General features: G+C 45.4%; 1 protein-coding gene across 1 annotated transcript in view; it reads left to right on the top strand.

Moving 5' to 3' along the window:
- The window catches only part of DCC (DCC netrin 1 receptor), a gene marked incomplete at its 5' end in the record, with an annotated part of 1,016,990 nt that overhangs the window by 912,274 nt on the left and 77,122 nt on the right, over window positions 1-27,594 (top strand). Inside the window, 2 exons of the mRNA XM_060236603.1 lie at window positions 6,987-7,052; window positions 20,755-20,917. Of these exons, the coding sequence (XP_060092586.1) occupies window positions 6,987-7,052; window positions 20,755-20,917 (229 nt within the window). The remainder of the gene's footprint in view (window positions 1-6,986; window positions 7,053-20,754; window positions 20,918-27,594) is intronic.

Raw genomic sequence — 27,594 nt, 5'->3', positions numbered from 1 at the left:
TCTGTTATCAGTCTAATTGCTACTAATCAAAAACTTAGACCTTTTGATTTCATGCATAAAATCCGAATCATTTACTTTTTAAGGAGGTTTTTTTATTTTAAGAATCGGTGCAGAGCGGGGAGTGGCTGTAGCACTAAAGCACATGGATTAACTAATGCTCACAATGTCTGAAAGTTCTGTTAGCTGGAAAGGCAAGTCAGTTCAGCCTATCTATCTGAAACCCGCCACGTTGCCAGGATTATCTCCGGCAACGTGAAGTGCCATCTCTCCAAATTACACAAAAATCCAATATCAAACAGCCAACTTCTAGGTGTTTTAAAATACACCTTGCTCTTAATGGTGCTGGAAAATTGTGCACACCCAAAACATACCTTAAGTATCTCCACTCCACAATGAATGTTCCATCAAAAAGCTCAAATAGTGCCCTCACTGGGTTATTTAAAAAAAAAAAAAAAACCTGTGTAGTCATAAATCTATTAGGTTTCCATTTGAATTATTCAGATAAGGCAAGTTATAAGGGCATGCATGACTTATTCAGATAAGGCAAGTTATAAGGGCATGCATGACTGGTAAAATAAGCATTCTGTGTTGCAGAATGCCTTTGCAATATTAAAAAATGGGGAGATACACAAGTTATGTGCTAATTTTTAAAAGTAAAGTTGTATACAGGCATTAGCTCTGCAGTGTTTTATATTTTTAATTTCATTTCTCGGTCATATAGGAAGCGGTTAGTCCTTAAGGTTGCAACCAAGTTCTGTCATTGCAGAGTTCAGAACAAGCTAAAGTGGAATTATGTCAAAATTGGCTAGCGCTCCAACGTTGTTTCACTAGATTCCATGTTGCTTTTACATTTGCATTGCTTTTACATTACACAGCTTTCAAAGACGGTATCTTTGGTCCAAAATTCAAGAAGTAGATATGTTTGAAAGCTTTGCAAAGGGTGTAACTTCTACTTGGGATATAGTTTCAGTTCATATGAACAACAAAAATCACATTTGGCTTACAGCTTATGAACTGGCCGATTCCCTGTCTATGTCTAATGATTGTGACTCAACATTGTGCAACTTTTCTCCTCTTTTAAGGATCAAATGCCAGCGGCTGCGCAATTATCTTGATTGAGAAGTTGATTATGCTGAAAGCTCCTGTGATGATAATGACCTTACATTCCTAATTGTGCCTTCCATACCCAAGCACTTCACAAACATTGATAGGCAAAGCGATGCAAAAGAATAATTTCCAGATATACCTGAGGTGCAGGCGCCCCTTTCTATGAAGTGGAACGACTCTTCAAGTTAGCACTGTAATTCTCAAAGCATAGATCAGGTCTCTGTAAGGAGGTTCAGGTTGTTACGAATCCTTTCCTAAGCTAGTTTTGTGGTGTGCACTGTCAACTAAGGGGGTGTGGAATGATGCGGAATAGCCCGATGACATCAGATCTCGGAAGCTAAGCAAAGCCAGTGCTTGGAAGGGAGACCAACATGGAAAGCTCTGCAGAGGAAGGCAATGGCAAACTAGCTCTGCTTCTTACTGGGGTTTGCATAAGTTCAGGGCTTTTTTTGTAGAAAGAACTCCTTTGGATATTAGGCCACACCATACATCATAGCCAATCCTCCTGGAGCTCACAGTAGGACCTGTGCTAATTTAATTTAATTTTTGGATGTATATCCCATCCTATCCCACAAGCAGGCTCAGGGAGGCGTAGAGCAGTAAAATCAACAGAGTTAAAATATCACAAAACAAGCATTACAAAATCAGGAGCAGCACAGTAAACAGTCTTACAGACATATGTAGCAAAACTACCCAACATCATGTGGCTGATGACTGACATTTTGACATAAACACCATAATGGTGAAATGCTGGGGGCAGTGATGAATTTCAAAGGATGCCCGTTGGATTAACTAAAAACCTGGTGAAAAAGCTCTGCCTTACAGGCCCTGCGAAACCTTGATAAGTCCTGCAGGGCCCGGATCTCCAGCAGGAGCTCATTCCGCTAGGTAGGGGCCCGGACCAAAAAGACCCTGGCCCTTGTTGAAGCCAGCTGGGTGCCCTTAGGGCCAGGGACTATGAAAAGATGTTGAGTAGCAGACCTCAGAACTCAGCGGGCTTCATATGGGGAGAGGCATTCCCGAAGATATGCAGGCCCCTGGCCATAAAGGGCCTTAAAGTTAAGGACCAACACCTTGAATCGGATCTGGTATTCAAGAGGAAGGCAGTAAAGTTCATACAGCACCAGATGCATCCACACCCACATTCTGTAACCTCTTGGAAGAGTGGCTACATCAGGGGTGTGTGGCCTAATATGCAAAGGAGTCCCTGCTACAAAAAAAGCCCTGCATTAGTTGGTTGTGACTTGATTGCAGATACATACTGCAGTGTCTACCAAAGCTGGGCAAAACTTTCAGCTGCAGGCCCATGGACAGTTTGTGTCGTGTGTTTTTTACATTTTTCCGCATTATTTATGCCCCTATTATTCTTCACACGGGATATCTGAATAATGTTTCTCCTCTACACCTTCACCTTAATCTCTTCTACACCATCACCTTAATCTTTCAAGTTAGGAACACTTGCGAGTAACACCAAAAGTGCTGGGGAAACAAGAACTATTTGAGGAGGGAGGGGCTCCATTTCTTTGCAGAGGGTTTATTGTCAGAAAGTCAACTCAAACAATGTTTTCTGTAAGCAACTTTACTGTACTGCTCGCACTCCTTGGGATATAGCACACTGTAGTCTTCTGACAATCTATAAGGGACTAGAAGCGGGCCCAGTGCTAGGGGTTCTGGCACCCCAGGCTGAGCCCTGTGCCCACACCCCCTCTTGGGCTCTTCTTGCACACGCAAAGCATGCGCGGCTTGATGACATCACCATAAATTACATAATCGAGCCACACACGCTTCGCATGAGTGCTCAGTCCGGCCCTCTCCTGCTTCAAAGGGAGCTGGCAAAGAGACCACGTCCTTCTTTCTTCACAAGAAAGGAGGACACAGTCTCTTTGCCAGCTCCCTTTGAAGCGGAGAGAGCTGGGCGAGGGATGTTTGGGTCGGTGGGGAAGGGGTGCCTGCCCCCACCCCTGCAGTGAAGTGGTGCCCCAGGTGGGTGCCTACTTCACCAACTCCAACATGCCGGACCTGACTAGAAGAAAATTGGCGCTGCTTGATAGCGAGTGGGGCTTTTTTTGAGCAGGAACACAGTTCCAGCTGGCTTGGCATCAAGGGACATGGTCTAATATGCAAATGAGTTCCTGCTGGGCTTTTCTACAAAAAAAAAGCCCTGATAGTGAGAGTGTGGCTAGGGGGAAAGACCATTTATAGGAACCATCAGCTGGAGCAGTCAGGGTTAGATGGACCAGTAGTTCAGCTCAGTGAGATATTTAGTTCAGTGTTTGCAGTGCCCTTCTTGCAGCAATGAAGGAGACGACGATACAGAGCTGGGGCTCCCGCATTAAGCAGTTTAGTGTTGAGGTTGATTTGTAGTCCATTCCTCAGCATAATTACTTGGAATTGAGTCCCACTTCATTAATTACGGAACTTATAATAAAACTCACTTGCATATAAATGTATTTAGGATTGCGGCTCAACTCATCGGCACTTAGTTTAATGTAGTAACCAGTGTAGTTTCTAAGAACAATGAAAAAAATATATGTTTTAAAGAAGAGGCAAACGTGGATGAAGGAAACTACATCACTGGCATTATAGGTACTTAGGATGAGATGTTTAATATTAGAATTTATGTGTGATGCTCCTGCTTTTTTGGAAAATATTCTTACAGCTGAAATTGACCGAAGATAGCTAGAGGTTCTTTTCTTTTGCATGTTATTGGAGTGATTGTAGAGCATCTTGAGGAGTTATGGATTTTCTGTCAAGTCACGGAGAGAAATCTACATAATTATCACCGTCTTACCTTTGTAGGGAAGAAGCATTAGACTGCATCAGTTTAATGTTGTAAATATTCTGTCTAGAATGTATTATTGTTCTGTCATTTGAATACATAAAACAGCTTTGTATAATTTTACTGGATTTGCGGTGCCTAGATAGGCTTGTGCTCTGAGATGGCATTTCTTTGGGGGAGGGTCCTATTATAGTCCATGAGTGGATGATATAGACCAGGGATGGCCAAACTGTGGCTTGGGAGCCACATGTGGGCTCTTTCACACTTATTGTGTGGCTTTTGAAGCCTCCACCACCCTGTAGGCTAGGTTGGAGAAGCCGTTTGTCTCTTTAAATCACTTCTCCAAGCCAAGCCAGCTGGTGGCTTAGAAACTGCATTTAAACTTAAAGTTGCTTTTTTCCCACCTTTCCCTCACTCTCCCATCTATTTTCCTTCCTTCCTTCCTTCCTTCCTTCCTTCCTTCCTTCCTTCCTTCCTTCCTTCCTTCCTTCCTTCCTTCCTTCCTTCCTTCCTTCCTTCCTTCCTTCCTTCCTTCCTTCCTTCCTTCCTTCCTTCCTTCCTTCCTTCCTATCTTGCGGCTCTCAAACATCTGACATTCATGCCTTGTGGCTCTTGAACATCTGACATTTATTCTATGTGGCTCTTACATTAAGTAAGTTTGGCTACCCCCGATATAGACCCTGGAACATCTGCTTAAACTTGACATGTTAAGATACAGGGACCAGGGAGAAGTCTATGATGAGTGATGACTAAACAGGAGTTCATCTGTTAGCATAATCACTTATGCAGGGTCAGCTTTCCCCCATCTGACTTTAACCTTGGATTGGTTTACATATTCAGTATGTGAGCAAGTGAATAGCTCTCTTCCATGTGGTAAGTAATCATTAAAACAATGGCTAAGAGCCAAAGTGCTGTATGGATGTTCATCATCCAGCGCACTGGGGGTTTTCAGCTCCCTCTTTCCATAGGTAGCCCCAGGGCATTTTTTGTAGCAGGAACTCCTTTGAATATTAGGCCACACACCCCTGATATAGCCAATCCTCCAAGAGCTTACAGTAGGCCTTGTAAGAAGAGCCCTGTAAGCTCTTGGAGGATTGGCTACATCAGGGGTGTGTGGCCTAATATGCAAAGGAGCTCCTGTTACAAAGTGAGCCCTGGTGTGGCCTAATATGCAAAGGAGTTTCTGCTACAAAAAAGCCCTGGATAGCCTCAGAAAGGCTGGTGACCTCCAGAGAAGCACAGCATAAGGGCTATGGAGAAGAAAAGCTAAGGGAAGAATCAGCCAACCCATAAGGCTAAGGGAAGAGTCAGCCAGCACTGGCCATGTTGGAAATGCTTTGTGTGTATACACACTATTTCTGGATCCTGGCCAGGATTGTCTCATTATTCCCCATGGGGGAATTCAGAGATCTATGAAAAGCGCGAGGCGGGGGGAGGGAGACAAACATGTGAAAATATGTAGGAAGTAACTGTGAAATCTCACAACTTTTGGGTTGTCCTGCTGAGATTAGCTTAAATATAGTTCCCACATGGTCCCCCAGCCTTGCACAGAATCCCTGTAGAACCTCAGCCCAATGTGGCAAGCCTGACAGAACCAGCCTCAGACCAACTAAAAAGGGGGGGCACTCTTGTAATCCCAACAGAGCCAAACCAGAGAATCCAAGTCCCCCCCTCCCCAGTACAAACCCTTTAAAATTAAAAAAAAAGTTTCAGAAACAGAGAAAATGGGAAAAGCAGTTAAAATTATAAGCGTAGCCAAGAGAAGAGAACCTAAGTCTGGGCCAGTGATGCTCTGTATTCTCTGTGCTTGGGAGGAGGGACATAACGCCATTTGTACTATTGGAGATTTCAGAGGCAGGGATACAGAGGTTTAGGAATGAGAATATTAGCAAAGAAGTGGTCCAGATGACAGTTCATGCTGCTGCCATGTTCTTTAATTTGCCACTGGCTATAGCATCTACAAAGAAAGAACCTTAGTGAAGTATTTTCCACTTCTGTGATTTGAACATGGAATTCGCTGCCACAGGAGGTGGTGTCAGCTACAAGAATAGCCAGCTTCAAGAGGAGATTGGATAAACATATGGAGCAGAGGTCCATCAGTGGCCATTAGCCACAGCGTATTGTTGGAACTCTCTGTCTGGGGCAAGTGATGCTCTGTATTCTTGTTGTTTGGGAGGGGCAACAGTGTGAGGACTTCTTGTGTCCTGGCCCCACTGATGGACCTCCTGGTGGCACCTGGGTTTTTTGGGCCACTGTGTGACACAGAGTGTAGGACTGGAGGGGCCATTGGCCTGAGTCAACATGGCTTCTCTTATGAATAAGTTAAGCAGAACCCTTGTGAAATGAGACAACATTGGTCAGCAAGCAGATTCACCAGGAGGCTTTCTCTGAATAGTGGATGAAGGATAGAGGGCCTCTGTCAACTCCAAACTGGACCATTTGCAAGTCCCATTGCTGCTCGTGCCACTTTCTCCACACACCCCTCTCAGGTGGACAAAGCTGGTCCATCTCATCGAAATTAGACCATGAAGCTTTCAAGTTTTGATTTCTATTCTACAGAGCTTGATCTTGCATAGAGGGCTGTCATGTTATATGGAATTTACATGCCAAGCAATGGAGAAGACTAAACATTGAGATGCTAAATAAGATACTCCTGGTGGAATAATAGAATCTACCTTTGCTTAAGAGACATGTCAGAAGTGGAAATATCAGCGAACATGAACTATGGAAATGTGAATGCATTCAGATAAAGGCAGGGATAACTCCTTCCACAGGATCTGTCATCTTCTAAGAGAGAATATCTGACTGATACCACAGCTTCACTTTGTGTTGTCCCTTTCAACTGGCAACGGTGAATAGTGAAGGGATGGTGAGAAGGGCCAGGGATGAGGGAGAGATTCCAAACGCTCAAAGCTTTTTGGCTGAAAAAAGTCTCCTTTCATGTCAGATTCTCCCCCCAATGCAGATGGACAATTGCTGCCTCTCGCAGATTATCGAATGGGTGTAAATGTCAAATCATTGCTGTTTGAAGCGCTGAGTCAGACTTGGGCTGAGGATACATCTTCCATTCTGTTCTGATACCGGTTTTCCTTTTCCCCAGGTCGTCATGGAGATGGAGCCTATTGGCCGGTTGACACAAACTTGATTGACAGAAGCAGCCTAAACGGTAAATAACGATTCCCTCCAAATTAGTTTCCATTATTCATGATTGTTTCACCAGGGCTTTGATTTCTGTCTTCTTGCCTCTGTCTCCCCTGTTGCATATCCATTGGTGTCATCTGATGTCTGATACAGTTGGGTCCTATCGGTTGCAGACCCTTGGACAACTTAGCCTAGGAGGGCCCCTAATGACTGGGGCTGAGTGAGTGGCAGGACATGGCAGGACACAGAAAAAAACCCTAGAGTCTCCTTCATTGCCATAAGGTGTATTCTCAGTGGGTGCAGGTCCTAGATAGACAGTAACACTGTAGCACCGTATCTCACTCAGCGGACCTCTTAATCTGCCTTAACAGTTTTCCAACGTCACCAGCTTTTGGCAATGCCGACTAATATATTTATTTTATTTTATTCTATTTTGTCAAATGTATATTCCGCCCTCCCCTAATGGGCTCAGGGCAGCTAACAACAGTTGAAATCACATAGAATAGTTAAAAACAAAATATACAATGGAAGATACAATTCCATACATTTTTCAGCCGTTAAAAATCCAAGATGCACGTCGATGTTTCTGATTATTTGCATTTGTCCAATTAGATTGTCAGTGCTGCGGGGCATTAGCCACCTCCCCTTAACCGTTGAAGGCGAGTTTAAATAGTTCGGTCTTACAGGCCCGGTGGAACTGTGGCAGGTTGCACATGGCCCTGGTGTTTTCAATGTATGGATGATGTAGGTCATTCTTGGGCAAACTGCTGGCACAAATGGGGGCAGAGCCACTCCCTGCAGCTTTGCTAGTTGCTGAGTTGCTTCCCGGTTCAATGCAGGGTATAGTTGACCACCTTTAAACCCCTTCAAGGCCTGTATTCCACGTATTTGGATTGCCTTTCCTGCCTTACACATATACAGCTCGTTAGACCTGCACATCAATATTGTACACCCTTGACCAAAGAACGGTACACTCCTTCTATCTGGGATGGTCGTCCTCTTCCACCGAGCATGCAGCTTCGGGAGGGATGCGCATGGAGCGGTGAGGGAGGGAGGGGATACCCGCCTAGCCAGCCAGATCAGCCGAATCAACCCTGGCGATCAATGGGGTGACAGATGTCACAGTCAGATCACCCTCACTTCCGCACATCAATATCTTCTCCCAGTGACGGACTCCCTGGAAGGATATGGAGGAGACGTCTGGTTTTCTTGAGAATGGCTCTTTAATTGTGTAATGTCTAAGAGAAGTAGCTCACTGGGCTTCCTCTCTGCTCATCGTTTGTAAGACCCACCTGCTCCATAACACTTTTTTTAATTAATTCTAAAAGCTGACAAAACTTATTTAGGTGGGGGCGTAGCAACATATGGGAATGTTTTATCTCTGTCAAAAACTGCTCAGATATCTTAATCTTGCATTTGTATCGTACTAATGGTTTTTAACTGGTTTTGTTGTTAATTGCTTTGAGCCTGGCGGGTGATAGGAGAAAAAATATTTTAATTACATATATATATATATATATTCACATTCCAAGAACTTAAAGAAAGACAGAGTTTCGAATGTATGCACTTTCAGAACTTTGGCATCATCATTGGTAGACTTTCAAAATGATATTGTAAATGCCATTACTGATTGAGAGCTGTGCACCCCAAGAAGTAGGCTCGTGGTAGTTGAGACTCCTCTCTTCACTGGTCAGTGCCCACATGGGCAGAATGGAATCTCCTGGGGGGGGGGCACTAGAACTGTGGGCAGAAGTAAGAAAGCTGGTGAAAACTAGCCAGAGAGAGCAGAAATCTAGAGAAGTGGATATGGTAGCAGACCAGATGCTATCTTCAGGACCATGGATAGTTCCAAGATAGTCACTCTAACACATTGGCATGTAACAAAGCAATGAAGTGTGCTTAGAGAGCACATGAAAGCATACTTTCTCAGTATAACTTGGTTAGTCTTAAAGGTGAAACTTGACTCCTGCTTTGTTCAACTGCTTCAGACCAACACGGCTGCCCGCTTGGATCTGTCTGCATTGGCATGTAAACACAGAGGTGAGCCATCCACTAGGCAGCCCTAGGCTACTGCCTAGAGCGCAGTCTGGAGTGGTGACAGATTGGGGACCCCACTCCTACCTCCGCCTGAGGGAAGAGGCCCTGGAAGCTGGGGTGAGCCTGTGCATTGCCTGGTCTTCTCCGTGGCACCAACCCTTGCCAAGATGTGATGATAGTGAGCTTTATTCCTTTGATATATTGCATCCTTTGATCTTTTGCTGGTGTAGCCATGTCAGTGGTTGCTGCAATGTGGGTGTGATGTCCCGGCTCAATTCAGGCTACACTGAAAAGTATAGATCACTGCTCCCAGAGAAAATCGCTTATTTACCATTTATTTATTTGATTTATATATCATCCTCCCCACATAAGAGGCTTAGGTTGAGAGGATCAGTGAGACTGCTTTCGTAGCATCACACTTTTTAGCAAGGTGAGCTAGAGGGAGAAATTTGGGCAAAGCTTCCGAAAGGTTTTGCCCTAATAAGCTTGCCAAGGAAATGGCTAGCGTTGATAAGGTATTAACTGGGGAAGCCGGCAGTATATTTACAGTCCATTGCCATGTGAGGGTCTCGCTGGAATCACTAGAGCAGAGTAGTTTTCTGTGTTTAAAAAAGTGCAGGAGATTAAGGAGGGAAATGGAATAGATAATTGAGAAAAATCAATTATCCCTTGGCAGCTTCTAGCATGACGGAGTTGTCATTATATGTGGGGAGATTTATCAGATATAAAAGGCAGAGCCAGGAAATTCCACCGCGCTAAGAAGTGGGCTCTGTTTCTGTGTTTCCCCTCCACCCCAAATCTATACTTAATCCCGTGAAGTCAGGAAATAGAAACTGGGCACCTCCTCGCATCCAATATGTTCTGCCCTTTGGGACCAGCCCAGTCACTGATGGCACACAATGAAAAGAGCATTCAAAGAAGCAGCAAGTCCCTGTCTGCTGCAAAGAACCTTCCCAGCAAAGAGGCCCCAGATCACTATCACAAGCAGGGACTTGTGAGGGAGGGGGAATCCCAGGGGCGGGGGGGCATGGCTGCTGCATTGTATTATTATTATTATTATTATTATTATGGCTTTGAGTAGGAAAAAAACATCAGGAACTCATTTGCATATTAGACCAAATCCCCTGACATCACCATTGTTTCACACGGGGCTTTTTCTACAAAAAAAAGCCCAGCATGGACTCATTTGCATATTAGACCACATCTCCTGACACCAAGCCAGCTGGAACTCCATTCCTGCTTAAAAAACAACATTATTATTGTTGTTGTTGTTGTTAGGGCTTTTGTGTAGAAAAGGCTCAGCAGGAACTAATTTGCTTATTAGGCCACACCTCCTGACACCAAGCCAGCTGGAACTGCATTCCTGTGTGTTCCTGCTAAAAAACCCTATTATTATTATTATTATTATTATTATTATTATTATTATTATTATTATTATTATTATTATTATTATTATGGCTGTGTGTAGAAAAATCCAGCAGGAACTCATTTGCATATTAGACCACACCCCTGACATCACCATTGTTTCATACAGGGCTTTTTTGTAGAAAAAGCCCAGCAGGGACTCATTTGCATATTAGACCACACCTCCTGACACCAAGCCAGCTGGAACTGCATTCCTGTGTGTTCCTGCTAAAAGACCCATTACTATTATTATTATTATTATTATTATTATTATTATTATTATTATTATTATTATTATTATTATTATTATTATTATTATTATTATTATTATTATTATTCCACTACCCTTCCCCTGAATTGGATTCGGGGCAGCTAAAAGTATATCAAATAACCTGATAAAAACAATACAAAAGGTATGACTATGGCTGTGCTAATATAATTAAAGTTGTTGCAGATTTTGTTCACTGTTAAGGATCCTAAGATCACTCTACCAATCGTTAAATTTGTCTCAGTTTGTAAAGGACCAAGCGGAGACCAAGCTCTTTGCTCTGTGCAGTTTATTCGCCAAGTCTTCAACTGTGTTGCAAAGAAGATCTCTAGCCTTAGCACCAGGGCTTTTTTTTGTAGCAGGAACTCCTTTGCATATTACGCCACACACCCCTGATGTAGACAATCCTCCAAGAGCTAACAGGGCTCTTAGTACAGGGCCTACTGTAAACTCCAGGAGGATCGGCTACATCAGGGGTGTGTGGCCTAATGTGCAAAGGAGGTCCTGCTAGAATTCCTTACAGGGCTCTTCTCACAGGGCCTACTGGAAGCTCCAGGAGGATCGGCTACATCAGGGGTGTGTGGCCTAATAGGCAAAGGAGGTCCTGCTAGAATTCCTTACAGGGCTCTTCTCACAGGGCCTACTGGAAGCTCCAGGAGGATCGGCTACATCAGGGGTGTGTGGCCTAATGTGCAAAGGAGGTCCTGCTAGAATTCCTTACAGGGCTCTTCTCACAGGGCCTACTGGAAGCTCCAGGAGGATCGGCTACATCAGGGGTGTGTGGCCTAATAGGCAAAGGAGGTCCTGCTAGAATTCCTTACAGGGCTCTTCTCACAGGGCCTACTGGAAGCTCCAGGAGGATCGGCTACATCAGGGGTGTGTGGCCTAATGTGCAAAGAAGTTCCTGCTGTAGAAAAAGCCCTGTTTAGCACCGTTGCTGGCCAGGTCTGACTGCCCACGATTGGAAGGTTGCCAGAGGGGTTGGTTGGCTTTCCGGGGATTCAAGGGACTGGGGTCATCTCTCTGCACTCTGAAGCCTTCAGGAACCTCCTGTTCTGCTTCCAGCCTCCAACCCACAGCAGCCCCCTCTCTTGGCTTGCCTCTCCTGTTCAAATCCCTCCTTTCTCCACCAGGCCCGTAGCTAGAGGGTTTCCGGGGGGTTCCACGCCCCTCCAATCAAGCCCCTGCTCTATCTTTGTGGCCCCTCCAGTCAGCTGATCGAGCCCTATGGTACAGAGTGTTAAGTTACAGTACTGCAGTCCAAGCTCTGCTCATGACCTGAGTTCGATCCCGGCGGAAGCTGGGTTCAGGTAGCCGGCTCAAGGTTGACTCCGCCTTCCATCCTTCCGAGGTCGGGAAAATGAGTCCCCAGCTTGCTGGGGTGGAAATGTAGATGACTGGGGAAGGCAATGGCCAACCACCCCGTAAAAAGTCTGCCGTGAAAATGCTGTGATGCGGCATCACGCCAGAGTCGGAAACGACTGGTGCTTGCACAGGGGAGTACCTTTTTTAATCGGCTGATTGGAGGGGCCATTTTTATTTATTTACTAATGAAAGTGTCGGTTTTAATTTTAATTTTAGGTCCAAGGCATTCTGTAGGTCTTACTACTGTTTTAGCATTCTACCCTACCCATAGCTTCTCTGTTTGCAAATTTTGAACATATTATTGATGTTCCTGTTCAGTAAAAGGCAGCCAAATTAAACCTGCCTTGCTGTGTCAGACCTGAGAAGCTGGTTAAAAGAAATGCTGTTCTGAAGCAACGCAACCAAGTTGCACGCTTAAGCATAATAATTAGGGCCCCCACAAAAAATGTGTCTCAGTATGTGAAAATCCTGGCTTTGGGCCCCACCAAATGAAAAATTCGGGCTACAGGCCTGTTCTCCACCTGCTGCCTCCCAGATCTTCCGCCTCTCCTTGTCTCTGTACTGCAGCTGAGAAGCTGCTGACTCTTCAGCCTTCTCCTGTAGGCCCACTGCCTCCTTCCACAGTCCTTTCAGCCCTTGCGTTAAAAAGAGATAAATAAATGTCTTCGGCTGCTCAAGATTTGTGAATCGATGAGCTTCTAAAGGTACAAAAGGAAAAGGACGACACTTACGTGCATATGAAGTCCCTGCTTGTGCGAAGTTCGATATAGTCGTAGCAGCCTCCTGAGTTTGGAATCTGAGGCGAGGGTTTTGCCTTTGACTTCAGTACCAAAATGTGTTCTGAAGGATTAAAAAAAATAAAGCTGGAAGCCAGCTTTTAAGCGCCACACAGCGTTCTCTGATGGACAAGAGTTCGCTAGCTACCCCAATGGGGAAAATCTGTACTAAACTGTTCACTGTTCCAGCGAACGTAACACATCGCTGCACTAACTCCTTCAACGTCAGTGCAGCTTGCACGGGAAATGTACCTGGCGAGGTATGTCCCAGATTGCTACGACAGGGCTGTGATTACACACACACGAAATAATGCACTTTCAATGCACTTTCCAACTGGATTTTACTGTGACCGATTTCGCACAAGGCTTGTTCTGGGTGGAGAGCCCTTTTGCTCCCGGGGCTTCTCTCCGTTTTCACACAAGTTGCCCCAAAGCTGCAAGTTGGTGCGGTGCTCTTCTGCAGCAAGCAAGAGCCTCTTCCAAGCGGTTTCTGCTTGCCACAGGAGAACGACGCACCAACTTGCAGCTCCGGGGCAACTTGTGCGAAAACAGAGAGAAGTGCTGGGATCAAAAAGGCTCTCCACTTGGAACCAGCCCTAGTGCGAAATCAGTCTGTGCGAACTGCCAAAATCCAGTTGGAAAGTGCGTCGAAAGTGGATTGAAAGTGCATGATTTCGTATGTGTGATCGAATGATGAGACTGGTTTTCAGCTAATTAGAAAGTAAAACGCTGGGGAAGATTCGGTTAAGTATTTATTTGCCTCTTAAGTTCCTTGGCAGAAAGTGCAGTTTTCATTCAGGCTGCTCAAATAAAGGATGGTTTGCAACACTTAAGTGCATCTGATCATTATCGACGTTGTTTAGACATGCTACCAACCTCTGTCTCCTTCCACTTCCCCGCAGACCTAATGGAGATTTAGCATGTTCAATTTATTGAATGCATAAGGAGACATGAATGCTTGCGTGCTACCTCGAGCTATGCTGGAAAATAAAATATTAGTACAAATCACATACCTGATTATATATGACTGATTATTTTCTGCGCCGCAAGATGAAGAGTACAGACTACATCCTGCCTCTTTTATTCAAAGCTATAGTTTACTGCTGGATGAATGACTTTTCTTTTGTACATTAGGCAGGCGAGCCTGAGATCGTATCTGTAAATCAAAGCGGGTTAATTAGGTCTCTACATTGTTTGGTACCCAAGAATTGTCTTTATCGGAGCCTGGGTAGACAAGAGGTCTTAACTGTGGCTATCAACCTGCAGCATTAGTGGCAGATACATCAGTGTATGTGTTCATTTTAGAGGTAGCCAAGGACTTCCAAGTCTGTATTCCTGGATTCAGAAATCATGCATCAGTGCTTTGGGGTTATTCAGGGCTTTTTTATAGCAGGAACTCCTTTGCATATTAGTTCACACACCCCTGATGTTGCCAATCTTCCAAGACCTTAAAGACTCTTCTTACAGGGCCTACTTTAAGCTCCAGGAGGATTGGCTATATCGGGGGTGTGTGGCCTAATATGCAAAGGAGTTCCTGCTACAAAAAAAGCCCTGGGTACTAGGGCTGGCGCTCTAGGCAGCACAGCTCCACCCCCGCCCTATCACCGGGCCTGTCGCCTACTCACAAGTTGCCCTACACCTGCTGCCTACTTGCGAGTAGCCCTGCACCTGCCACCTACTTGTGAGTAGGTACAGGGCTACTTGTGAGTAGGCGGCAGGCGCAGGGCTACTCGTGAGCAGGCACAGGGATAAGATGCTGTGTTGAAGCTGGTAGGGCGGAGCCTCGGCGATCGGGAGTGTGGGCGGGCAGAAAGGGAGGGAAAGGAAGGAAAGGTGTGGTGGTGCTGATTATAGGGGCAGGCAGAAAGAGAGGGAAGGGAAGGAAAGGTGCCACAGTGGTGGTGATTGGGGGGTGGGCAGAAAGGGAGGGAAGGAAAGGAAAGGTGCCATGGTGGCGGCGATCAGGGGGGTGGGAAGAAAGGTAGGGTAGGGAAGGAAAGGAAAGGAAAGGAAAGGTATGGCGGTGATGGGGGGTGGGCAGAAATGGAGGGAAGGGAAGGTGTCACAGCGGAGGAGAGAGAGACAGGCAGGCAAACTAGGTGTTTGTCATGAGGGGGGAGCCCAATTCAGCATTCCCTCCCTTCTGCTGCCCTAGGCAAGTGCCTAGTTTGCCTAGTGGGCAAGCCGGCCCTGGCTGACAGAGTGCATGCATCTGCCCATAACATAAAGGTGCCCATAAAGAGCTGTTTTCTTTTGCCATGCTGCAATTCTATAGACAACAGCCTCTGTCCCTGTAGGTGGAACAAAGGAACAAATGATTTCCCAGGCTTCCAACCAGACAAGAACGCTTGCCTCGTTAGAGAGGAAATCCTGACTTTTAAGCTGGTTTTGATTATCTATATCAGAGTATTCCATCTTTGTCTCTTAAAAGAAAAAAGAAACAGGCTCTCTTCTGTGATATTGAGGCAGCTACTAAGTTAGGTGATTTGTTTTAGGTGTTATTTCTCTTATTATTTTTTATTGTATATTTTCTTGATTTTTTTTAAAAAAAAATCTAAGCTACCCAGATCATTTATGGAGTTGATTTAGTGATGACACTTAAAAAGAAAGGGGAAAAAAGACCCCAGAACCAAGTTGCAGAGTATTGTGAGCAAAAATTCTACTTTGTGAGCTACTGGCATTAAAGTTGTGAGCTTCTGTATGTTGTTAGCCGCCCTGAGTCCACTTGCAGAGAGGGCGGGATAGAAGTTAAATAAATAAATAAATAAATAATCAATTATTGCGCTCTGGGGGTCATCCTTCTTGAGCTAAGGCAAAAATGTGTGAGCTGGAGCCTAAAAATCTGTGCACTAGCTCACACTAACTCAACTTTGTATCCAAAGGAGAGGGCACTGCATGGCCTTGTCCTCGCATTCCCCTTTTGCCTTAGCCCCAGTTTTGTGGGGGGGGGGGAGGGAACATTTGATTTCCAGATGATTGTTGAAAATGGAAGATTCTGTCTACCTTCTGCATTTCATAGCAAGTGTGGATACATTTCAGAAGTCATCTAACTTGACTGTATGATGAGACCAATCCAACAAGGACAAAAAAGGAGAAACTTGTAACCACTTCACCTGTAGTATTACATGAAAAGCCGTTATGCGAAAAGGCCAATTTATTTAGACAAATTAACGTTAAATAAGAAATGACATCAAGATATGGAATGACAATAGCACATTATAATGAAGGGTGCATTATTTATGCTTAGAACTGAAGCGTTGACTGTCTAGGCATAGACATTAGTTTGTTTCAATGAAATCAGAATATCTTCTGGTAATACAAAAAATGGAAGGTGTAATGTTGTGGACTCAAGTGAGAACTGAAAGCGTGTTCCTGCCTGGCTCATTGGAGCCAGACGGCCAGAGCTTGAGGACTTGGAAACAATGGGCAGCAGGATCCAAAACCCTGCTGCCCAGCTCCAATCACAGGCTGCCTACTGGTTTGAATGGAGCAATCAAACACTTGCACGGGAACACAAGTGTGTATATAGTTGGCCCTGTGGGCCCAGTTAATTAGTCTTATGTGTATGCCTCAAAATGCTGTAATCAATTAAGAGCTGATGCTTCACTACCACCTTGCCTCTGCCATGCATTGAACCCACTATATTATCGAAGGTATCTACGGTCAACAGGGAAAATCCATGTGCATTGAGCAAGGGTCATTTTGTAGAAAAATAGGTGGTGGAACTCATCCAGGGATTGTTCTGTAGCTGCAACTACTATTCAATGGACAAGGGGGTGGAACTCTTAGAAGGAGGAGCTGGAACTCTCAGAAAGGTTCAGGAGCTGTGCTCCTGTGAGCTCCCACTGAATCTGAGGCCTGACATTGAGAAATATTTTGTGCAAACTCAAGAGGCTTTTTGGATCCTAGCCTAAATCCCTGAGCCTGGTTGTGAACCAAATATGAAAGCAGTTGACCTAAACATCACCTGTGTCCTATTTCTGGCATAGGGGAGGACTCTGGCTCAGTGGGAGGGCATCTGATTTGCAGGCAGAAGGTCCCAGGCTCAATCCCCAACATCTCCAGGTGAAAGGGTGAGGCAATAGGTAATATGAAAAACCTTTACCCGAGAATCTGGAGAGCCATTGCCAGTCAGACTAAGAACAGAACATAAGAGAAGCCATGTTGGATCAGGCCAATGGCCCATCCAGTCCAACACTGTGTCACACAGTGGCCAAAAAACCCCAAGTGCCATCAAGAGGTCCACCAGTGGGGCTGGAAGCCCTCCCACTGTGCCCCCCCAAGCACCAAGAATATAGAGCATCATTGCCCCAGACAGAGAGTTCCAACAATACACTGTGGCTAATAGCCACTGATGGACCTCTGCTCCATATGCTTATCCAATCCCCTCTTGAAGCTGTTTATGCTTGTAGCCACCACCACCTCCTAGGCAATATTGACCTAGGTATACCAGTGATCATACTCAGTATAAGACAAGCTTTGTACATGTTCATGTGCCCTGTTTTTGGCATTCGTTAGTATTCCAACTTTGGCCAGCTTGGCTTAATGCTTATGAGATAATATTCTACCACTCTGCCTGGCTAAGTACAAAGCATTAGACCACCATACGAAGACTTTCTCTGAAGGAAGAGCCTATTCTCCCATAGCAAGGCAGCAGAATCAGATACAACCCTTTAGTGCTAAAACCAGATTATAAAGCAGCACGCAGTGTGAACAGGCCTAACCAGGGGTCGTTTTGTAGAAAATTAGGTGATTGAGCTCATTAGCATATGCCGCCCCCCCACGAGCCAAAAGCAACCCAACACAAGAAAGGAGAGCCCCGGGTGAACGAGGCCTGTTTGGGCTGGCTAGAGATCCGGATAGCCCAAGCAGGCTTGTTCACCTGGGGCTCTCCTTGGCTGCCCCCCACCCACAGTCAAAAGGCCAGCAAGCCACCCACTGCCCAAAATTATATAAGAAGTGGAGAAAGGATAGCATGGGCTTCTCCAGGGGTTAATGAAGGCTGCTGGGGGGTGTGGCAAAGCCCCTGGTGGCTGGCTGCCAGAGATTGTAATGCAGCCACACCTACTATTCAATGGACAAGGTATGTGGGAAGGAGGGGGGGCATCAGGAAGGTTCAGGAGCTGTGCTTCTGTGAGCTCCTGCTGAATTCCAGGCCTGGGCCTAACCAATTTTAAACCTGCCCCAAGGACTAGACTAAACCTCTAGACTAGACAAAACTACAAATGCAAATAATCTGATTATTTTCCTGAAGGGATATATATATTTAGTGTCCAATCCTTTGCTTCGGTTTCATAGTCTGAAACAGAAAATGCTCCCCAGGCTGAGCCTGATATATTCCTGTGATTTTTGAGAACAATACTTTTAAATGAAGGGTAATATAGCAATATATTAATGTAATTTGTGGCGGATTGTGAGCTGAGTATTCAGAGAAGCGCTCAGAGTTGCCAACGGACACGAAGCTCATTATCCAGTAAACACCAATGGACAAGAAAATAATAAAAAAAATCAGTTTCTTTCATTTCCCCATCTTTGGGAGAGAGTGTTAATAACCCGACAAGCCCCACCAAATCCAAGCTAATGGCTATTAATAAAGGCTGAGCGCCTGACGCGAAATGGCTTCGGTATTTTCTTGCTTGCGGTATCCGTGTGATGTGTCAATCCATAAATTCCCCGAGTTTTATGGTACCGTTCTGAACCCCTCGTCTGCTTTTTGAGGTGGAATTCACATGCCCATGGCAGGCATTAAATTGTATCTGTTTTTATGGGTATCTTCTAAAAAAAGGAGGGGAGAGTGGAGTAAATTTGTGACAGTGGGACGTCAAGCAGTTTGTCTTTTTGTGCATCAAGTAAGTAGGATATTTGCCATAAACCATGATCCCCCTTGTCTCTTATGCCACAGATGTGTTTCTGCAGCATAAAACATCAAATTGACTTGTGGGAAAATTGTACCCAAGGTAGTAATCTTCAGCTTGCTTTCAAAATGTCTGCCAACTCACTCTGTTGCTCTTCTGTGGGGTGTCTCCACATCTCTGGCCCAAGTAGAGGCCTCTGGATTTCACTCAAATGTGGAAATAACATGCTGTTTAGGATGTGTGTGTGTGTGTGTGTGTGTGAGGGATTCAGCCCTCTGGCAATCCACATCCGGATGTCACTGCAGGACATCCACACTGGCCTCACAACTAAGAGGGAGGGGCTTCCAGCAGCTAGTTCATTTCCCTCCCACATGCTCCCTTTTTGATGGCCTGTGGAGAGTGGTGAGATACTATCCTCGTTGGCCCACTCCTAGGAGTTTTTAAAGGCTATCTGACCAGCCCCAAATACCTCCTGATTGAACCTGTCCTCTCTCAGAGATTTCTCTCCATGCAGGAGGCTGGAATCCTGCTGATTAGCAAGCCTCATTTCGGGCAGGAGCTCACAGGAGTAGAGCTCCAGAACCACTTTCTTTCTTTCTTAACACCGCCCCCCCCCCCTCCACACCAAATACTTGCTTCTGGGCTCCATTGTTCAAACCCCCTGACAATTTTGCTGAACTCTAAGACTGACAAACTTTCTAATATTTTCCCCCACAAAAAGTGGGGAAATAACCAAAACATATAAAGCAGACAGACGGAAATTGTCATCATGCCGCTGCGGCCACATAGGAGAAAGTCACTTTAAAAGTATGGTGGGAGTAAGGTTTTATTATGGCAATTCTAATGTTCTCAAATGAACAATGGTCAGGAATCATTTCCTTTCAATTATTATAAACTGGGATTAAATTGAGGCGACGATTTACGATTTATTGAGGCGACGATATTTATATTATAGCATTGGAGAAAGTCCAGAGAAGGGCAACTAGAATGATTAAAGGGCTGGAGCACTTTCCCTATGAAGAAAGGTTGAAACGCTTGGGACTCTTTAGCTTGGAGAAACGTCGACTGCGGGGTGACATGATAGAGGTTTACAAGATAATGCATGGGATGGAGAAAGTAGAGAAAGAAGTCCTTTTCTCCCTTTCTCACAATACCTCGTGGGCATTCAATGAAATTGCTGAGCAGACAGGTTAAAATGGATAAAAGGAAGTACTTCTTCACCCAAAGGGTGATTAACATGTGGAATTCACTGCCACAGGAGGTGGTGGCGGCCACAAGTATAGCCACCTTCAAGAGGGGTTTAGATAAAAATATGGAGCAGGGGTCCATCAGTGGCTATTAGCCACAGTGTGTGTGTATATATAAAATTTTTTGCCACTGTGTGACACAAAGTGTTGGACTGGATGGGCCGTTGGCCTGATCCAACATGGCTTCTCTTATGTTCTTATGATTTCTGGACAGCTGGTGATCTTGGGGAAAAGACTTCTGTGTTCCCATGTAGCTCCATGCAGTTGTCATAGGAAACTGGAACTTGTTTTATGGTTTCCCAAAGCCAACCCAGCTTTTTGCATTCCTTGCAGTGTGGGAGGAGACAAAGGGAGGAGGAGCAAAGGAAGCGAGCAGCCATGAAACAACTTTGTGTTCATGCTGCATTTGGCGAAGTGGATCTGCTCCTCCTGGGTAGCCTCAGCGGCTCACGGTTGTGTCTGTATCTCCTCTAGCAAAGACTCCTCTCCTTCTGGTCTGCATGGCTTTTTTAATAACAGGAACTCCTTTGCCTATGAGGCCACACACCCCTGATGTAGCCAATCCTCCTGGAGCTTACAGAGCTCTTCTTCCAGGGCCTACTTCCTGGAGCTCTTCTTCCAGGGCCTACTGTAAGCTCTTGAAGGATTGGCTACATCAGAGTGTGTGGCCTAATATGCAAATGAGTTCCTGCTACCAAAAAAAGCCCTGCTGGTCTGGATAATCCCCAGTTTACTCTTGCCGGCCAATCTCTCATTACAACTTGTGTCGTTTCAGAGCCTCCCATCGGACAGATGCATCCTCCCCATGGAAGCGTGACGCCCCAGAAGAACAGCAATCTCCTCGTCATTATCGTGGTCACAGTTGGGGTGGTGACTATCGTGGTGGTGGTGATTGTGGCTGTGATTTGCACCAGGCGTTCTTCAGCTCAGCAGAGGAAGTAAGTGATTTGAATGGGTATCCGTGCTGCTCGCCTTTCCGTTCTACCCTAGAGCGAGACCTGTTTGTTTTCTGCAATTGATTTTTGTCTTAAGGTAATTTATGTTTTGAATTCAAAGTAGACGAGACGAGACCCAGAAGGTCTGTGTTTGAAGCCTCCAGAGCGTTTTCTTTGTAAACGGCACCTGCACAAGAGGAAGGGCAATTAAGATTTAGACTGCACCACAGGGGAGAGATGTTTAACCCTTTTTGGTGGAGCCAGTTTGGTGGAGTGGTTAAGTGTGTGGACTCTTATCTGGGAGAACTGGGTTTGATTCCCCACTCCCCCACTTGCAGCTGCTGGAATGGCTTTGGGACAGCCACAGCTCTTGCAGAGTTGTCTTTGAAAGGGCAGCTCCTGGGAGAGCTCTCTCAGCCCCATCCACTTCACAGGGTGTCTTTTGTGGGGGAGAAAGGTAAAGGAGATTGTGACCACTCTGAGATTCGGAGTGGAGAGCAGGATAAAAATCCAATATCTTCTTCCTATAATACCCCTGAGCTATAACTTGCCTTGTTAGCATAACAATGATACATACAACATTCAGTGATCTAGCAAAAAGGACCCAATTTATTGAATTATGGTTGTATTTCCTTCATGATCCACCATCTTCCCATTTATCCTCTGCACCTGTGGCCCAGCCCAGATTTCCAGCACCCACAAAACGGGAAACATTGGGGCCCTTACAAGACAAGATTGCCATGGTCTAGAACTAGGAATCTTTTCTGTCTGCATTTAGCCAGCTTTTATAGTGTGTCACTCTGGACTACAGATTGAAAGATTTGTGGGCCTGTGAGGCAGGGATGAGCTGATATGCTGTTTTCATGATCCCGCCCCCCATTTTTCTGTAATCTTTCTCATCAGCTTTGCTTAGCGTGATTTTCAGTTCTATTGTGGGCAATTTCTTAGTGATGCCATTTGCATGTCATTTTGACTCATCTGACTCAGCTCAGGCTAGCCCAGTCTCATCGGATTTCAGAAGTAAAGCATTTTACTGACCTTTTGAGGTCAGTAAAATGAGGACCCAGCTTGCTGGGGGGAAAAGTGTAGATGACTGGGGATGGCAGTGGCAAACCATCCTGTCAAAAATCTGCTGTGAAAACGTCACCCCAGAGTCAGAGACAACTGGTGCTTGCACAGGGGACTCTTCTCTTCTTCTCTCTCTTCTCTTGGCTTGGCTTCGCGAACGAAGATTTAAGAAGGGTGCAATAGTCCACGTTTGGTGCAGGCTCGCTGGTGGCTGACAAGACCAATGTGGGACAGGCAGGTCCGGCCACAGCGGCTGCAGGGAAAAGTCTGATTTAGGGTTGGTCCTGTAGCAGTGCGATTCTTCCTCAATCTCCTTTTGTCCTCAAGACCAGCTATGCGTGTGTTCTCAAACGAAGAGACAGCCTGGTGGATGGTGTGCCTCCATGCTTTGCGATCTGAGGCTAGGTCAGACCACTGGTGATGGTTGATGTGACAGGTGCTAAGGGATTTCTTCAAGGAGTCCTTGTACCTCTTCTTTGGTGCCCCTCTATTTCGATGGCCGGTGGAGAGTTCGCCATACAGGGCAATCTTGGGAAGGCGGTGGTTTTCCATCCTAGAAATATGCCCTGCCCAGCGCAGCTGCGTCTTCAACAGCAGTGCCTCGATGCTGGTAACCTCTGCCCGCTTGAGGACTTCAGTGTTGGTCACAAAGTCACTCCAGTGGATGTTGAGGATGGTGCGAAGGCAGCGCTGATGAAAGCGCTCAAGGAGTCTCAGGTGATGACGGTATAAAACCCACGATTCGGAGCCATAGATGAGGGTTGTCATCACAACCGCTTTGTAAACATTGATCTTTGTGCCTTTTTTCAGATGCTTGTTGCTCCACACTCTTTTGTGCAGTCGGCCAAATGTACGGTTTGCCTTTGCCAGCCTGTTGTCAATCTACTTTTACCTTTAAAGTGGGAGGGAGGAAAAGCAAAACAAACTCCATGTGTTTGTGGTGCACAGTGTGCATCTGCCTTGAGGGGGATTCACAAACACATTAAGAAATCACAGTAAGAATTGTGGTGGCTGAGGTGTGTAATAAAAAAGATGATATTGGATTTATATCCCTCTCTGTACTCTGAATCTCAGAGTCTCAGAGCGGTCACAAATTCCTCTACCCCCCCCCCTCCACAACAGACACCCTGTAAGAAGGAAGGAAGGAAGAGGAGGAGGAGGAGAGGAAGAAGACTGTAGATTTATATCCCACCCTTCTCTTGGAATTAGGGTATCAGAGCAGTCGCAATCTCCTATACCTTCCCCCCCCACCCACCCACAACAGACACCCTGTAAGGTGGGTAGGGCTGAGAGAGCTTTTACAGCAGCTGCCCTTTCAAAGACAACTCCTGCAATAGCTACGGCTGACCCAAGGCCATTCCAGCAGCTGCAAGTGGAGGAGTGGGGAATCAAACCTGGTTCTCCCAGGTAAGAGTTCGCACACTTAACCACTACACCAAATTGGCTCTCCATACAAAGCAAGTCAGCAGAGTAAGGAGGTAGTTTAGACTATAGCGTGTCAGCCAGCTAAGTTGAGGATCAGAAGCCGCAGTTATCCGTTGCAACGAGAAGTGAGCTGTTGGTTAGACGGAGTCAGGGTTTTTTAATGTCCGATAACTCCCAGAACTTAAAAGCGTGCTTCGATCCTTGTGGCAATTTGATCATAGGAGAGCGGGCTTCCCCCCTCCCCTCCAAAAAGCCATCAATCCAGAACAATTACACTCGACAACTACTTTGAACAAAGAGAAACCTCTCTAGTCAAGGTGAGGCAACTAAGCATACGTTAAGAATGCCTTACGGCACGGTGATAACTGATCGTGACAGGCAGCCCTGGGTTTGGAACTTGGAAGAGGCTTTGAAAAGCAAGGGGATAAAAAATAATAATAATAATAAAGGAAGCATAATCCAGGTACCCAGAGAATGTGTTCACCACCATAGTATCGTTAGGTTGTCAGCCGCTTTCCCTTGGGACATATCTCTGCTTGTAACTTCGTTCTGTCTCTCTGGTGCTCATTAGCCTTGGCATTTTGGTTTCAGCTCTGGACTCCTCAGGGCTCAGCTCAGACGGATTTGGGCTGTGCACGGTTGTGGGAAGGCTCGGTTCTGTTCCGGATCCGACAAAGTGACAGTGTGCAAATAAGACCCCCCCTCCCCCCCCTCCAAAAAAATGTGAAATCACTTTTTTAAAATTTGCAAATGGAATAGACTCTTTTTCCTACTGGCATGTTCATACCAGCTGACGTCCCTTTAAGAGACCCGTGTAAAACAAGGTGGGGCGGAGAAATCATTTCTCACCACCTTCATCAGCAGTGACATGCTGTCAGGTCAAATGAGGGTGATTTTAAAGGGTCTCCTTGGGCTTCCTCGCTGTCTGTTTACAGCTTGGCACAGGCAGGCTCTTTACCTACTGGAGGATTCACAATATGGCGCAATAATGGGTTTGAATCGGAGAGACAAAGACTGCGGGTGCCCACGGGGCACCCAGCCAACTATCCGAAGGCCTGATGCTAATGAATTATGAGCTTGCTTTTCGCTTGTCATTTGCCACATCAGGGAGCGTGAGAGGAGGAAAAGGAACAGCATTGTTCTGAAAATTGCACCTATGCGATAAAACACAAGGAGGGGAAACTGCCTAATAGGAAACACTGGCTGGAATCCAATTCAAGGGGCTGGTGTTAACCATCAAAGCCCTTTGCAATCTAAGACCTGCATATCTGCAAGACTGTCTCCATAGAATCATAGAGTTGGAAGGGATCTCCAGAGTCATCTAGGCTAACCCCCTACACAATGCAGGGAACTCACAAATACCTCCCCCTAAATTCACAGGATCTGCATTGCTGTCGAATGGGCATCTAGCCTCTGTTTAGAAACCTCTAAGGAAGGAGAGCCCACCACCTCCCAAGGAAGTCTGTTCCACTGAAGAACTGCTCTAATGGTCAGGAAGTTCTTCCTAATGTTGAGCTGGAAACTCTTTTGATTTAATTTCAATCTGTTGGTTCTGGTCCTACTTTCTGGGGCCACAGAAAACCATTGCACACCCTCCTCTATACGGCAGCCCTTCAAGTACTTGAAGATGGTGATCATATCACCTCTCAGCTGCCGCATCTCCAGGCTTAACATGCCCAGCTCCTTTAACCTTTCTTCATAGGACTTGGTCTCCAGATCCCTCACCATCTTTGTTGCCCTCCTCTGGACACATTCCAGCTTGTCTGTATCCTTCTTAAAATGTAGTGCCCAAACTGAACGCAATACTCCAGGTGAGGTCTTACCAGAGCAAAGTCTCCATCCAGATGTGCCCACAAGGAAGTCCCAAACCTCAGATGAGGGCTATTAGTAGTTCCACTCCACTTAGTAAGAACCAGACCTCATTTTGAGCAGGATCTCACAGGAGTGGAGTTCTAGAACCTCTAAATTTTATTGTGCCCTTTTTTTCATAAACACCCCCACCCCCAAATACTTGCCTCTGGCCTCCATTGTTCAAATCCCCTGTGAGAATTTTCCTGAACTCTAAGATTTGACAAACTTTCTAATACTTTGGGAAAATAACCAAAATGTATAAAGTTGACAGATGGAAATCATCATGCCACTGTGGCCACATAGAAGAAAAACATTTAAAAAGTATGATAGGAGTAAGGTTTTAAGATGACAATTATAATTCAAGAAGCATTTTAAGGTAGATGCTGAGCCGACATAATTTAGTACACCTTCCAGTGATGTCAGGGGTGTGTGGTATATGCAAATGAGTTGTGCTAATGAGCTCTCGCACCTCTTTTTCTACAAAATGACCCCTAATGAGCAATGTTCCCTCTAAGCTGTGGAGTCTTGTGAGCAAAAATTCTATTTTGTTAGCTACTGGCATTAAAGTTGTGAGCTACTGCCTAAATTAGTGTGCCCTGGGGCCATTTTTCCTGAGCTGAGACAAAAATGTGTGAGCTGAAGGCTAAAAAATTGTGAGCTAGCTCAACTAACTCAGCTTTGAGGGAACACTGCTGGTAAGAACTGTTTATGATTAGACTTGGGCTTTCTCAGTGGCTGCTCCTGTTTCGTGGGAGCACAAGGAAGACCCCAGCTCTGGGAAGGAGAGCGTGTTGATGTTGCTCATGAATGAAGTCATTTTGGTATGTATTTGCATTCATTCATTCATTCATTCTTTTATATCCTGCTTTTCCTCCATGTTCTCAGCCATTTTGAGCCAACTGGGGAGGAAAGCAAAAGATAAATAAATGCAAATGCACACCAAATGACTTCATTCATGGACAACCAAAGCACACTGAACAACTTTGCTAGAACAATCCCACAACAACCACCCTCTGGGGCAGGCTAGGCTGAGAGTTTGTGATGGGCCCAAGGTCAGTGGTTGACCTCCAACTTTCTAACGTTCTTTGATTGGCTCCATCAGCCCAAAAGCTGATTGGCCCTGTGGGCCCATTTTGTGATTGCCTCCATGGCAACTGGAGTTCACGTTGCATATTTCTGTACAGCAAAGGCATTCCAGTCATCAGATGCCGCCACTAAAAATGCTGTGTTCTTCGGTGCCACCTTCCTATCTTCAAAAGTAGAGGTACATGGAGGATGTCTTCTGATACAGATCACAAAAATCAGATAGGTTCATAATTAACAAAAGCACATAACTGACCTTTTCCGGCTGTGGTCCTTAGAACTGGAAACTCCTAGCTTCACTAAACTCATACTGCTCTCTCTTGCTTGCTAAAGAGCTGTTGAAAACTATTTTATTTCAGAGGGCTGCTGGTGACAGTTGAACTGAATGGCTCTCCTGACACATGGCTGATTTCCCCTTTTACCCTCCTGCTGATTCTGATCATTATCACGAATTACTATTTGATTGCTTCTATCAGGATTATTGTTCTTTGTCCTTGTCTTTTTTTATGATGGGCCGCTGTTGTGTTGCTTTATTCTTGCCTGTTGCAGTGGAGTCTTTTGTGTCATTGAGTCTTTTGTACCATTGATCTGTTTTAACACATGCCCTTGTAAGCTGCCTTCTCTGCTATTTTTAGTAGAAAGGAAGGAGTATAAATCTACATAAATGTAGAAGGTAGTCCATTCAGTTTAGGACTTTAAAGACAGCATCCCTATAGGGTTTTCAAAGCAAAAGACGTTCAGGGTAGCTTGCCATTATCTTCCGTTTGAATCATGACTGGTCTTCCTCGGTAGTCTCCCATCCAACTATTGCCCAGGGTAAACCCCATTTAGCTTCCAAGGTCAGATTAGCCTAGGCTATTGAGGTCAAGATTACAGCAGTGATACTTCTGGGGCTGCTGTCCATGGTACTGAACTATGAAGGAGCAATAGGGTTTCAGCAATCTGGCATATATTTACTTCCGGGCAGGAACTACGTGTGTGTACAGAATTTTTTCCCCCCAAAATTTACCGCAAAGGTGCACTAATTTTTTTTTAAAAATTGCATTATGAGATGAAAACAGAGATCCATCTTCACCTGTGTTCTACCCTCAAATTGGTATGTTTGATGCTTTTAGATCAGAATTTTCAAACATACAACCCAGGGACCATCCAGAGCTCTTATCTGGTGCCATGGAAGAATGGCAGGAGGCTATTGGGGGCGGGGGAAATGATGATGAAGGAGGAGGTGGTGTTGGTTTTTGTATCTTGCTTTT

This window comes from Heteronotia binoei, chromosome 4 (genome assembly GCF_032191835.1).
Source record: "Heteronotia binoei isolate CCM8104 ecotype False Entrance Well chromosome 4, APGP_CSIRO_Hbin_v1, whole genome shotgun sequence".
Taxonomy (NCBI): Eukaryota; Metazoa; Chordata; class Lepidosauria; order Squamata; family Gekkonidae; genus Heteronotia; species Heteronotia binoei.
Note: the sequence above shows the minus strand (reverse complement) of the source record. Positions and strands in the feature narration are given on the sequence as shown.